The sequence below is a fragment of the Lotus japonicus genome, chromosome 2, assembly GCF_012489685.1.
Source record: "Lotus japonicus ecotype B-129 chromosome 2, LjGifu_v1.2".
In the NCBI taxonomy this organism is placed as follows: Eukaryota; Viridiplantae; Streptophyta; class Magnoliopsida; order Fabales; family Fabaceae; genus Lotus; species Lotus japonicus.
In genome coordinates this window covers 65,248,225-65,260,949 of record NC_080042.1, presented here as the reverse complement: position 1 = coordinate 65,260,949, position 12,725 = coordinate 65,248,225, and the positions used below count along the sequence as shown (strand labels likewise).

The 12,725-nt window shown below is 42.1% G+C and overlaps 1 protein-coding gene across 1 annotated transcript; it reads right to left on the bottom strand.

Annotated features, from left to right (window-relative positions):
* Positions 1-3,838: 3,838 nt before the first annotated feature.
* Positions 3,839-12,410, bottom strand: LOC130736854 (uncharacterized). Its single transcript, XM_057588631.1, has 3 exons — positions 9,621-12,410; positions 8,273-8,615; positions 3,839-4,428 (listed from the first exon to the last, which is right to left on the bottom strand). Exons 1-3 carry the CDS (start codon positions 12,105-12,107, stop codon positions 3,839-3,841), a joined length of 3,420 nt encoding a protein of 1,139 aa, XP_057444614.1. The 5' UTR covers positions 12,108-12,410.
* Positions 12,411-12,725: the final 315 nt, after the last annotated feature.

Below are 12,725 nucleotides of genomic sequence, written 5' to 3'. Positions count from 1 at the left end.
CCCCTCCTCAGTGAAAGATGTGCATAAATTAATTGGAAGAATTGCAGCTCTAGCAAGATTCCTGTCGTGCTCTGGAGACAAATCCGCTCCATTTTTCCAATGTCTAAGGAAAAATAAGGTGTTTCAATGGACAGAAGAATGTGAAGTGGCGTTTCAAAATCTAAAGGAGCATTTATCAAAGCCACCAATATTATCAAAGCCAATGTCAGGTATTTCATTGTCAATGTTTATTTCCATATCTGATAATGCTATTAGCTCAGTCTTGTTGCAAGAAATTAAAGATGATTTGAGAATCATATATTTTGTGAGTCATGCACTCCAAGGAGCAGAAGTGAGATATCAAAAAATTGTAAAGGCTTCCTTAGCCTTGATTATATCCGCCAGGAAGTTAAGACCTTATTTCCAAGGCTTTCCAGTGGTAGTCAAAACTGATTTGCCACTTCGCCAAGTGTTGTAAAAGCCTGATCTAGCGGGAAGAATGGTTTCATGGGCTATGGAATTGTCAGAGTTTGGGATTTCATTTGAGAAAAAAGGGCAAGTTAAAGCACAGACTTTGATTGATTTTGTTAATGAGATGTCTCCAGAAGAAAAGCATGAAGAACAAAGTGAGTGGAGCTTATCAGTGGATGGTTCATCTAATGTCAAAGGCAGTGGAGCTGGAGTGATTCTGGAAGGACCCGGAGGCGTGACAATTGAACAATCATTAAAGTTTGATTTCAAGGCAAGCAATAATCAAGCAGAGTACGAAGCCATAATTGCAGGTTTGAGGCTCGCAATTGAAATGGGCGTACAGAATATCAGAATTAAAACATATTCACAGATAGTTTCAAGACAAATTCAAGGAGAGTATCAGGAGAAGGATGCACAATTGGCCAAGTATTTGATAAAAGCGCAAAATTTGATGAAGCAGGTGGAGAAAGTGCAGATTAATCATGTTCCGCGAGAGGAGAATACAAGGGCTGACATCTTGTCAAAATTGGCAAGCACTAAGAAACCGGGGAATAACAAATCAGTAATTCACGAAGTTATAAATAGCCCAAGTGTGGAAAATGAGGAAGTTATGGCTATTCCAATGGTGATTGATCAAGATTGGATGAGTCAAATTAAGTTATGTTTGGAAGCAGAGGGAGCTGATTTGCATTTGTTCACTAAAGATCAGATTCGTGAAGCAAGCCATTATACCCTTTTGGGCGATCAATTATACAGAAGAGGAGTCGGGAATCCATTGTTGAGATGCGTTTCAAAGGAGGAGGCTGATAGAATCATGTTTGAGGTGCATGAAGGAGTTTGTGCGAGTCATGTAGGTGGAAGATCTTTGGCTACAAAAGTTTTGAGGGCAGGATTTTATTGGCCAACACTGAGGTCAGATTGCATGGAATATGCAAAAAGGTGTGAAAAGTGTCAGTTATATGCAGATTTGCACAGAGCACCGCCAGAAACATTAAGTTCGATGAGTTCATCGTGGCCATTTGCAATGTAGGGCGTAGATATCTTGGGACCTTTCATTCCAGCAGGTTCACAAGTTAGATTCGTCCTAGTTGCAGTGGATTATTTTACCAAGTGGATTGAGGCGGAATCAATGGCGAAGATAACAGCAGAGAAAGTTAAGAAGTTTTATTGGAGGAAGATAATTTGTAGATTTGGTGTTCCGGCCACAATCATCTCAGATAATGGGACACAGTTTACTAGCAGAAGTGTGAAGAATTTTTGTGCAGAAATGGGTATTGAGATGCGTTTTGCTTCTGTGGAGCACCCACAGTCAAATGGGCAGGTGGAGTCTGCATATAAGGTAATTCTTAATGGGATCAAGAAACGTTTGGGTGAAGCAAAAGGATTATGGGCTGATGAATTGATTACTGTTATTTGGGCATATAATACAACACCACAATCAACCACTGGCGAGTCACCGTTAAAGTTAACTTATGGAGTGGATGCGATGATCCCTGTAGAGGTGCAAGATATGACGTTCAGGGTGGCAACGTATAGTGAGGAACATAATGATGTGAATAGGCTGGTGGATTTGAATTTGGCAGAGGAAACTAACGCAGAAGTTCGTTTGAGACAAGCAGTGGTAAAGCAAAGATCAGAAAGGCTTTACAATTCAAGAGTAGTCCCAAGGCAAATGGAAGTGGGTGATTTAGTGCTGAGAAGAAAAACAAGAGGACCGGATGATTCAAAGCTGTCACCAAATTGGGAAGGACCTTATAGAATTCGCAGGGAATTGGGACAAGGGGCGTATCATTTGGAAGAATTGTCTGGGCGAAGGATACCGAGGGCTTGGAATGCACAGCATCTCCGTTACTATTACAGTTGAAGTGCAGGATATTCCTCCAGTTTGCTTTGTGCTGTACAGCTTGTTTCATTTTATGTGTGTTGAAGACTATGTTAGTTGTTTCAGTTTGTGTGCGTTGAAGACGATGTTGTTCTTTGTATTGTTTAAGACTACGTTTGTTGTGTAAGACTAAGTTTGATGTACTCTTTTCTCTACCCCCGGCGGGAGAGTTTTTAACGAGGCATCAACTATTAATGAATAACAGGTATGCACTCTTTTCTCTACCCCAGGCGGGAGAGTTTTTAACGAGGCATAACCTTTTTTAAAAATGTTCAAGGGCGCAACATTTCATTTTTTCCCATAGCGGAAACTTATCAACTAAGGTCTATCAATTGGGCGACGTCAGACAATTGAGAAACGAGTAAGTCTTTTAAAACAAGAGCATTTGACCACGAATTCATAAGCACATCCTTAAATTGGATTTAAGCTTGTCCAAACTAAGCACAAGTCTCCACGCGAGCATATTAATGAAATCAAATATCGTGACTTTGATTTCCATGAATAACTATGTCAAAAATGAAAAATTTGACTAAGTTATATACGCAAAGGCCTTATGATTCCAAAGTAGTTGATTAAGTTTAAACTTTACAAAAATTTTGAGATTCGCTCAAGAGTATTTTACTATATACAGTAAAATGAGAAAGCGATGTGCTCGACTAATGATGAAGGCGGATCAATTCTGATGAAAAGGTTAGTGAAATTTACGTTAAGTTATGTTTTGAACTTTAATATATTGAAGTTATATGTTCGCTTTGGTGATTGAGTAAAATAATGCTTAGTCATAGAATTAGTTATTTTGGTGATTCTTTGTGTGAATGAGGGAATAATGAATTTCGAAGATATGAAAGTTTTAGGCGAAACAATTAGAATATGTGGCAATGTTGGAGGGCAAAGAATTTAAGGCATTCATGTAATACTGAAAGAAAATTAATTACGTTAAGGGAAAAGTTTGTTACATGAAAGCAAGGGAATAAAAGAACGGGAAAATTAAAGAGACCAGAGGTCTTTTACATAATTTTTTGAAAGGAAAAGGAACAAGACTTGTAGCTAGTGGTTTTCCCCTTCTCCTTCTTTGGTGTTGAAATTTTCTTCTTCATTTTTCTCTCCTTCTTCAGCTTCTTCTTCTTTTTCTTCTCCTTCTCCTTCTTCATCCGCGTTATCCGGGCTAATCAGTTTACCATCCACGATGCGAGCATAGGGGTTTGAACCCTCCAAGTTGATCGCCAGGTCAGGATTGAGGAAGGAGATTTGAGTCAGTGCTTTGGCGAAACCAGCCTCAAATTGATCCAGAACAGAGCATTTTAATTCAGGAATCTCTGTTTTCATCTTAGAATTCTCGTCCAGAGTTTGATTATGCATGGTAGTAATCTGGGCGAGATCAGCTTTCACTTTGTCATTTTCTTCAGTCAATGCCTGAACAGAAGCTTTGTAACCTTCAGCATTTTTCTTCGCATTCTCAATCTCTAAAGCCAAATCAGCGGCTTTCTTCTCATTGGCTTTATTGGATTAATCTAACAACTTCAACGTTGCTTTCAACTTCCCCATTTCTTTTTCTTTTTCTTCAACAAGTTTGGCGTTGGTGAGGCCATCGAATCCGTTGGATTCTAAGTCAATCATCTTGGCGACTGCAGCAATCTCCAAACCCTTGGTCATCATAGCTTGACAAGCTTCTTTCAAACCCATCTTCCTCATTTTCTCACGATCAGCCTCAAACACCAGGTTCGTCTCCACCAAAGAGTTGAAATCTATCTTTGAATCCCAAAGTGAAGTTACTTCAGTGGAGGTTAGTTCTTCAAACTCCTTAAACAAGTTCTTCCAGCAAATAGGCTGAGCGCTTGATGAACAGCCTTTGTTCGCCCCGGAAGAGTCATTTTTGTTCATGAATCGTTCCAAAGAGGTCTGGTTAGAAGCTTTGTTTTTCTGAGAGGTAGGTTCTTCATTCTTCTTCTTTTTCTTGGTAGGGCGGCCAACTTCAGTGCCAGAATCGCTGGTATCTTGGTCGGCGATAGATTTTGAGGGGTTCCTTTTTTCACGAGCAGCTTGTTGTTCACGGCGAAAGCGGAGGAGGTCTTCTTCAGTGAGATGAGCCATTTTTCCTGCAACAATATAGAAGTGTTAGAATATAAGAAGATCTTTTACATAAAGGTGGAAGGTAAAATGCATAATGGGATGCCTTACCAATATATGTACCCACTTCATTCTTAGAAAGGGCGGCCATAAAATCTTCAAGGTTCAATCCTAAGCCAGATAGAAGTTGGCAATCTACTAATTCTTCTTTAGTCAAGGTGTAACGCCCCGATTTCTCGGACGTCACGAAAAACCAAACATCATGATTTTCACAAAGAATTTTCGCCGTCCATTTATTAATCTTCATTAAATGACAAAGATCCAATTATTACGAAAGTTCTCAGCGTTAAATATAAATCAAATAAACAAACGTGCGAGTAAGGAAAACGAACGATTGATATAAATCCAATAACTGAAATAATGTACGGTGGCCACACCCATGTGTGTAAACAAAACCACCCTAGTAATCTGACAAAATTGTTTACATTTGAAAATCAACTACAAGTACTTCAAAGTAAAATAAAAGCTCCAAAAATAAAACAGCGCTCTCAACCCAATCAAGGCCACTCGTTGCAGTCTGCATCTTCTCTGGCCCACATGTTGGAAGGCTCCGGCGTCTCCTCTCCTGGCTTCGGAAGCTCAACTTTCATGTCCAGGTTCCACTGCCTCAATGCCTCCAAGCTCCACCCAAACCCTAATGGTACGGGATCCATGAGTCCCTGATTCAGCTCTTGCTCGGGTGGTGCAATGGGGCTCACCGGCTCCTCCTTCGGCACCAAAGTCCCTCTGTCGGATTCCGGTACTCGGAAGTCACTGAAGGCTCGCTCCCCTCGCCTGACTCGTAGCCTGGCCCCTCACTAGGGTCCGACTCCGAACCGCTGAGAAAATCCATCCCTAAGGGGAGTCCAAAACGGAAGGGTGCGTGAGGAAACCGAATCTTCCCTCTGATAGGCTGAGTCTCAATAATCTGCCCAGCTTGGTCTCTTTTGAAGATGGTCGCGCCGCCGACGTACACGTTCTTCTCCTGGCGGTAGTCGACACCCCAGGCCGTATCCTCATCAAACTATGGAGATAAATCTCCCAGTCCTGATCCACTAGCTCCTTCCGGATCACCATCTGTTGGCGTTAAGCGCCCAAACAACAAATAGCAAATAGAGAGGGTCAACTTCTGACTCTCAAATATCTCTAGTCTCTAGCATGTTATAGACAATATAATATCATCATTAATCAACAGAACATAACTAAAAGGTTAATCACATAGCCTAAGTTTCAGTTAGTCTATGCGTCCTCACTTTTCACACAACCACCTTTCACCTTGGATCCAACACCATTCGTCCAGCAGACGAACAACACCATGAGCAAAGCTCACAACATCATGGCGTTCCTTGGAACGACCACAGCACACCATGGGTCAGACACCCACAAGTCATAACATAACGGTTCAAACCGCATTCACCCTCGCGTGCAAGTTATCCGTTTTGTCTCTAACGGAACCACTGTTCTCATGGTTCATAGTCCTAACCAGACCTATGTTTCACTAATCATAATTTACTTGCATGCGAGTAAACATCATAAAATCCTAGTCTCATGTTACTACTTCAAGTAAATAGACAGGCATTTTATCTCATGTTATTGAAATTAAATAACATCATGCATAATTTCACTTAGCAAATAAGGCATACTTGAACTAGCATACATCAACTAACTAGTTCTATAGCATACTAAGAATTTATCATATTAACTTAGTAATAAATCATACATCATATCATCACTTAGCATAATATTGAATACTAATACTAAGCATGTTATCAACCACACTCGCATACAACTTCACATGCAGGAAGGCAGTAAGACTTCTCTAGACGGAAGTGCCCTCACCTTGGCTACGCTTTCCACGCGAGATCGAGTACGTTCGATCTAACCTTTCCGTGCGCGAACCTGCACGGACCAACAAACTAGGGTTAGAATTTGAAGGAAAAAGGAGCATCATTTCCCCCCTTCAAATATTCGAACCCCATCCCCTAAAACCAAACAATATTTCATCTTCTTCTTGTAAACAAGAAGAAAAAATACTTGAGTTCACTACTTCCCGAAGGAAGCAGAGCTTAGTTACTATAGGAATTATTTCCTATAGAGGTCAAGAAGAACTCTGGAGAGGGAGAGATAGAGACTCACAAAAATTTGGAGAGCTCTGAGTTGTGATTTTCCCTTCACTAGAGACTCCTATTTATAGTGGAGGGTGTGGAGGTGAAAATACAATAAAACCCTTAATTTTAGCCCAAGCCCAAGGGCAAAAATATAATTTTAATTAATTTTTATTCAAATTAATTACTTTTCCACTAAGCAAGTAACAAACTCCCCTAAATTCCCTCTAACAACCTTGGCCGTCCCCCCCTTCTAGTTTGTTAGGATATTTGTTTTTTTTTTTTATTATTAAAACACTAAACACATGGAAATAATTTTCAAATTTGAAAAACCAAACCATTATCCTAACAAAGTTTCGGCCACTCCCTAGAAGAAAATATATCTTCAATTCCTTTTTTTTTTCTTTTCTTATTTCCAAAATAACATTAAATCCAATTAAAAAAAATATTTAAATAAAAACTCCAAAACACTTTATATTTACTTAACAAATAAATAAGTAAATCTCCTCCTCCAATATAATAGATATAAGTCTCGAAAATTCCCTTTTATGCATATTCTATGCACTACTCGAATTTCATGCATGTGCATGCATGCATATCGACTACTCGCGCCTTACGTAATAATTAATTACGTAATAAATTACTATACAGCCGATATAGTAACAATTTATCAGTAATTTCTCCTTACCGAATAAAACACCGTACTTTATATTATTCTTCAATAATACAAAACATAAATAAATCACCGGGTCTTACAATACTCCCCCCCTTAAAATAGTTTCGACCTCGAAACTTAAGGGTCTACAAACAACTCGGGATGTGATTCCCGCATTTTATCCTCTAATTCCCAAGTCGCATCGCCCGTAGCTTGATTTCATACAACCTTCACTAAGGATACTTCCTTGTTCCTCAAGCGTTTGGTGCTTTTGTCGACGATCTTGATGGGCGGCATCTCCATCGTTAGATCATCCTTCAGCTGAATATCATCAGGTTCAATCACATGAGAATCGTCAGCCATATACTTCCGAAGTTGCGACACATGCAGCACATCATGTATGTTGGATAGGAACAGCGGTAAGGCAATCCTATACGCCACGGGTCCAACACGCTCCGTAATTTGGTACGGTCCGATAAACTTTGGAGTAAGCTTCTTTGACTTGATCGCCCTTCCGACACCTGTCATCGGGGTAACCCGCAAGAAGACATGATCTCCAGCTTGAAACTCCAACTCCTTCCTGCGATTGTCAGCATAACTTTTCTGACGACTCTGTAACGCCCCGATTTCTCGGACGTCACGAAAAACCAAACATCATGATTTTCACAAAGAATTTTCGCCGTCCATTTATTAATCTTCATTAAATGACAAAGATCCAATTATTACGAAAGTTCTCAGCGTTAAATATAAATCAAATAAACAAACGTGCGAGTAAGGAAAATGAACGATTGATATAAATCCAATAACTGAAATAATGTACGGTGGCCACACCCATGTGTGTAAACAAAACCACCCTAGTAATCTGACAAAATTGTTTACATTTGAAAATCAACTACAAGTACTTCAAAGTAAAATAAAAGCTCCAAAAATAAAACAGCGCTCTCAACCCAATCAAGGCCACTCGTTGCAGTCTGCATCTTCTCTGGATTTGCTTCACCTCTTCTGTGGTTTGCTGAACTAATTCAGGCCCAACAATCAAGTTCTCCCCATCTTGATGCCAGCACAAGGGTGTACGGCACCTCCGACCATACAACGCTTCATAAGGCGCCATCCCTATACTTGCATGAAAACTGTTGTTGTAAGTGAACTCGATCAATGGCAACATCTCATCCCAGCTGCCTTTGTGATCCAGTACACAAGCTCTTAGCAAATCCTCCAAGGATTGGATGGTCCTCTCGGTTTGCCCATCCGTCTGTGGATGATAAGCGGAACTCAATTTCAACCTGGTTCCCAAAGCCCGCTGCAAAGCTTCCCAGAAACGCGAGGTAAACCTCGGGTCTCTGTCCGACACAATGCTAGATGGCACACCGTGCAAGCGTACAATCTCAGCAATGTATATCTTCGCCAACCTCTCTACCTTGTAGTTCAGATTGATTGGCACGAAGTGAGCAGTCTTCGTCAATCGATCAACTACAACCCAAATTGCATCGAACTTCCTTCGTGTAAGCGGCAACGCCGTCACGAAGTCCATGGAAATGCTATCCCATTTCCACTCCGGGACATCCAATGACTGCAGCTTTCCTGCTGGTTTCTGATGTTCCACCTTCGCCTTCTGACACGTCAAACATGTCGACACATACTCAGCTACTTGTTTCTTCATCCCAGGCCACCAGAAATGAAGTTTCAAGTCCTGATACATCTTATTCATCCCCGGATGAATACTCAATCTACTTTTGTGACCTTCATCCAAGATCAGCTTCCTCATTACTGCATCATTGGGTACACAAACTCGTCCCTTACAACGCAGAATATTGTCGTTCCCAATAGCGAACTCAGACGCTTTTCCTTGTGCCACAAGCTTGCGCCATTCAATCAACCCTTCATCGGTCTCTTGTTTCGACTTTATCTCATCCAAGAGTCCACTAGATACCGTCACCATTCTAAAGCTCAGCTTCCCCGGTGCGAGTTCAACATTCAAACTCAGATCACGGAAAGCCTCCAACAATTCTAACTCCTTGACCATCAACGAGGATACATGTATAGCCTTTCGACTCAGAGCATCAGCTACAACATTGGTCTTCCCCGGATGATACTGTAATGAGAACTCATAGTCTTGCAGAAACTCCATCCACCGTCTCTGCCTCATGTTCAGATCCTTCTGATCAAACAAGTACTTCAAACTCTTGTGATCACTATAGATCGTGAACGTACTGCCATACAAGTAATGTCTCCAGATCTTGAGAGCATACACTATAGCAGCCAACTCCAAATCATGCGTAGGGTAATTCTTCTCATGGACTTTCAACTGTCGCGAAGCATAAGCAATCACCCTCTTCTCTTGCATCATCACACAACCCAAACCATTATGCGACGCATCACAGTACACGTCGTATGGTTCTCCCTCCTTTGGCAAAGCTAGTACAGGTGCGGTGGTCAACCGCTTCTTCATTTCTTGGAAGCTAGCCTCACACTTCTCCGTCCACGCAAACGGTTGATCCTTCTTTGTCAAATGAGTCAACGGTGCAGTCAACTTGGCGTAATCCTTCACGAAACGCCGATAGTAGCCAGCAAGCCCAACAAAACTTCTGATATCACTTGCTGTCTTCGGTTGTTCCCATGCCAAAACTGATTCAATTTTGCTGGGGTCCACTGCCACACCTTTGCTAGATATGACATGACCAAGGAACTTCACTTCCTCCATCCAGAACTCACACTTTCCTCCATTAGCATAGAGTTCCTTCTTCCGCAACACCTCTAGCACTTGACGTAAATGCTCCTCATGTTCCTCCTTACTCTTCGAGTAAATTAGAATATCGTCTATGAACACCACCACGAACTTGTCCAAGAATGGCCTGAACACACGGTTCATGTAGTCCATAAAAACTGCGGGTGCATTAGTAACTCCAAATGGCATCACGAGATATTCATAATGTCCATATCGAGTTCTGAATGCCGTCTTCTGAATGTCAGCCTCCTTCACCCGAATCTGGTGATACCCTGATTTCAGATCAATCTTCGAGAAAACAACTGCTCCCCGAAGTTGGTCCATCAAGTCGTTTATCCGAGGCATCGGATAACGATTCTTCACTGTCACCTTGTTTAGTTGTCGGTAATCTACACACAACCTGGACCTCCCGTCCTTCTTCTTTACCAACAACACTGGCGCTCCCCAAGGAGACACACTCGGTCGAATAAATCCCTTTGAAGAGAGATCATCCAACTGTTTTGCCAATTCCATCAATTCCGCTGGTGCCATCCGATACGGCGCCATCGATATCGGTCCCGTGTCGGGCATGATGTCAATGGAGAACTCCGTCTCCCTTACTGGTGGCAATCCGGGCACATCCTCCGGAAAAACATCCACATAGTCTTGCACTATCGAGATGTTCCGTACATCACTATCGTTTCTTGCTTCCGCCACGATAGAGTTCACGAACGCCGGTGAACCCTTCTTCAAATGGTACGAATTCAAATAATCCGTAACGCCTGAATCCGGAAATACCACGGCCTTGTTAGCACAATCCAAAAGAACATGATATTGCGCCAACCAGTCCATCCCCAGAATCACATCGAGCTCTTTAAGCCCTAAACATATAAGGTTTGCAAGGAACTTCCGATCCTCGTAAACCAACGGACATTTCAAGCATGCCGTGCGAGTAACTAAGCGATCGGCAGCAGGGGTTGTCACCACCATATCGAAAAGTAACTCTGAGGTTAGCAACCCTATTTTCTTCGCACACTCATCAGATATAAACGAGTGCGTAGCACCCGAATCAAACAAAACCATCAAGGAGATACCAGCAATAGTACACGTACCCTGAATAAGATCTTCAACACCCTCAGCTTGCTTGCCAGTAACAGCAAAGACACGTCCCTTAGCAACTGGACGTCTCCCCCTTGCCGTATTCAACACAGGTTCAGCTTTTGGCGCATCAGGACAGTTTGTCGAGATGTGCCCCGTCTTCTGGCACTTCCAGCAAGTAATCTCTTTCCCACATTCATTGGCATAGTGCCCTTTCTCATTACACTTGAAACAAGTAACATCTTCTCTCGGAGTTTTTGCTCCGACTTTGGTAGATGATGTCCTACCAGTTGCATTCTGATAAGGCTTCTTCTGACCAGCCCTACCCTTTTCAGTCTTCCCAGCTTGTTTCTGACCAGACCTGATTGGCCCTCCACTTTCCTGTCGGTTCCCTCGACGATTCTTCATGACCTCAACCTCGCGAGACTTCTCAACCAGTTGTTGAAAGACTCTGACTCCCAAAGGTCTGACGGACTCCTCAATTTCATCCCTCAAACCAATCATGAAACGGTTGCAGAGATACCCTTCATCAACTTGTTCTCGGAAGAAGCGAAAGTACTTCGACAGACTCTCCAGCTTGGCTGCATATTCCCCAACAGTCATGCTTCCTTGTTTCAGTCTGAGGAAACGGTTCTCCATATCATCTCTTGCAGTCTCTGGAAAGTACTTGTTCAGAAAAGCTGTTTTGAATGAATCCCAGGTAATAGCCACCTGGTTAGTCGTCATCAACAGCCTGGTGCTCCTCCACCAGTACTCTGCATCCCCTTTCAGCATGAAGGTAGCGAGATTCACCTTCTCTCCATCAGTTGTGTGCAAAGCTTCAAAAATCTTTTCCAGCTCTTGGATCCAAAGATCCGCTTTCTCGGGTTCAACTTCCCCTTCAAACTTTGGCGGGTTCTGCCGATTGAAATCAGTTCTCATCCTGACCTGATCCTGGTTCAGCTCCCGTTCCAACCTCTGCGCCCTTCTGGCATGTTCTTCAGCCTCTCTCTGAGCTTGGGCAGCGGCCATCGTAACACTAGCATTGGCCTGCTGAGCCACCACTTGGGCCAATTGAGCCATGGCCTGAGCGAGCTGAGCGTTAGTTGGGTCCTGTCTAGGAGGCATGATGTCAAACCTGCTTGTTGATAAAACCACAACCAAACGTCAGTTCCTCAGTCAGAGAGATCATCTAACAGTAAAAACTTTCAACCAAAGCATCATGGCATTGATACTCCACTCCAAATAAGATCACACTTCAAACATCTTAGCAAACAAGTCTACCCAATCTCACCGCGAAGTTTTGAAAACACATTTATCAAACAAAACACCACGAGTTCGGAAACTCGTAAGCCCAAAACCCTTAGTGCTCTGGTTTCTCAACCGGAGCTCTGATACCACAATGTAACGCCCCGATTTCTCGGACGTCACGAAAAACCAAACATCATGATTTTCACAAAGAATTTTCGCCGTCCATTTATTAATCTTCATTAAATGACAAAGATCCAATTATTACGAAAGTTCTCAGCGTTAAATATAAATCAAATAAACAAACGTGCGAGTAAGGAAAACGAACGATTGATATAAATCCAATAACTGAAATAATGTACGGTGGCCACACCCATGTGTGTAAACAAAACCACCCTAGTAATCTGACAAAATTGTTTACATTTGAAAATCAACTACAAGTACTTCAAAGTAAAATAAAAGCTCCAAAAATAAAACAGCGCTCTCAACCCAATCAAG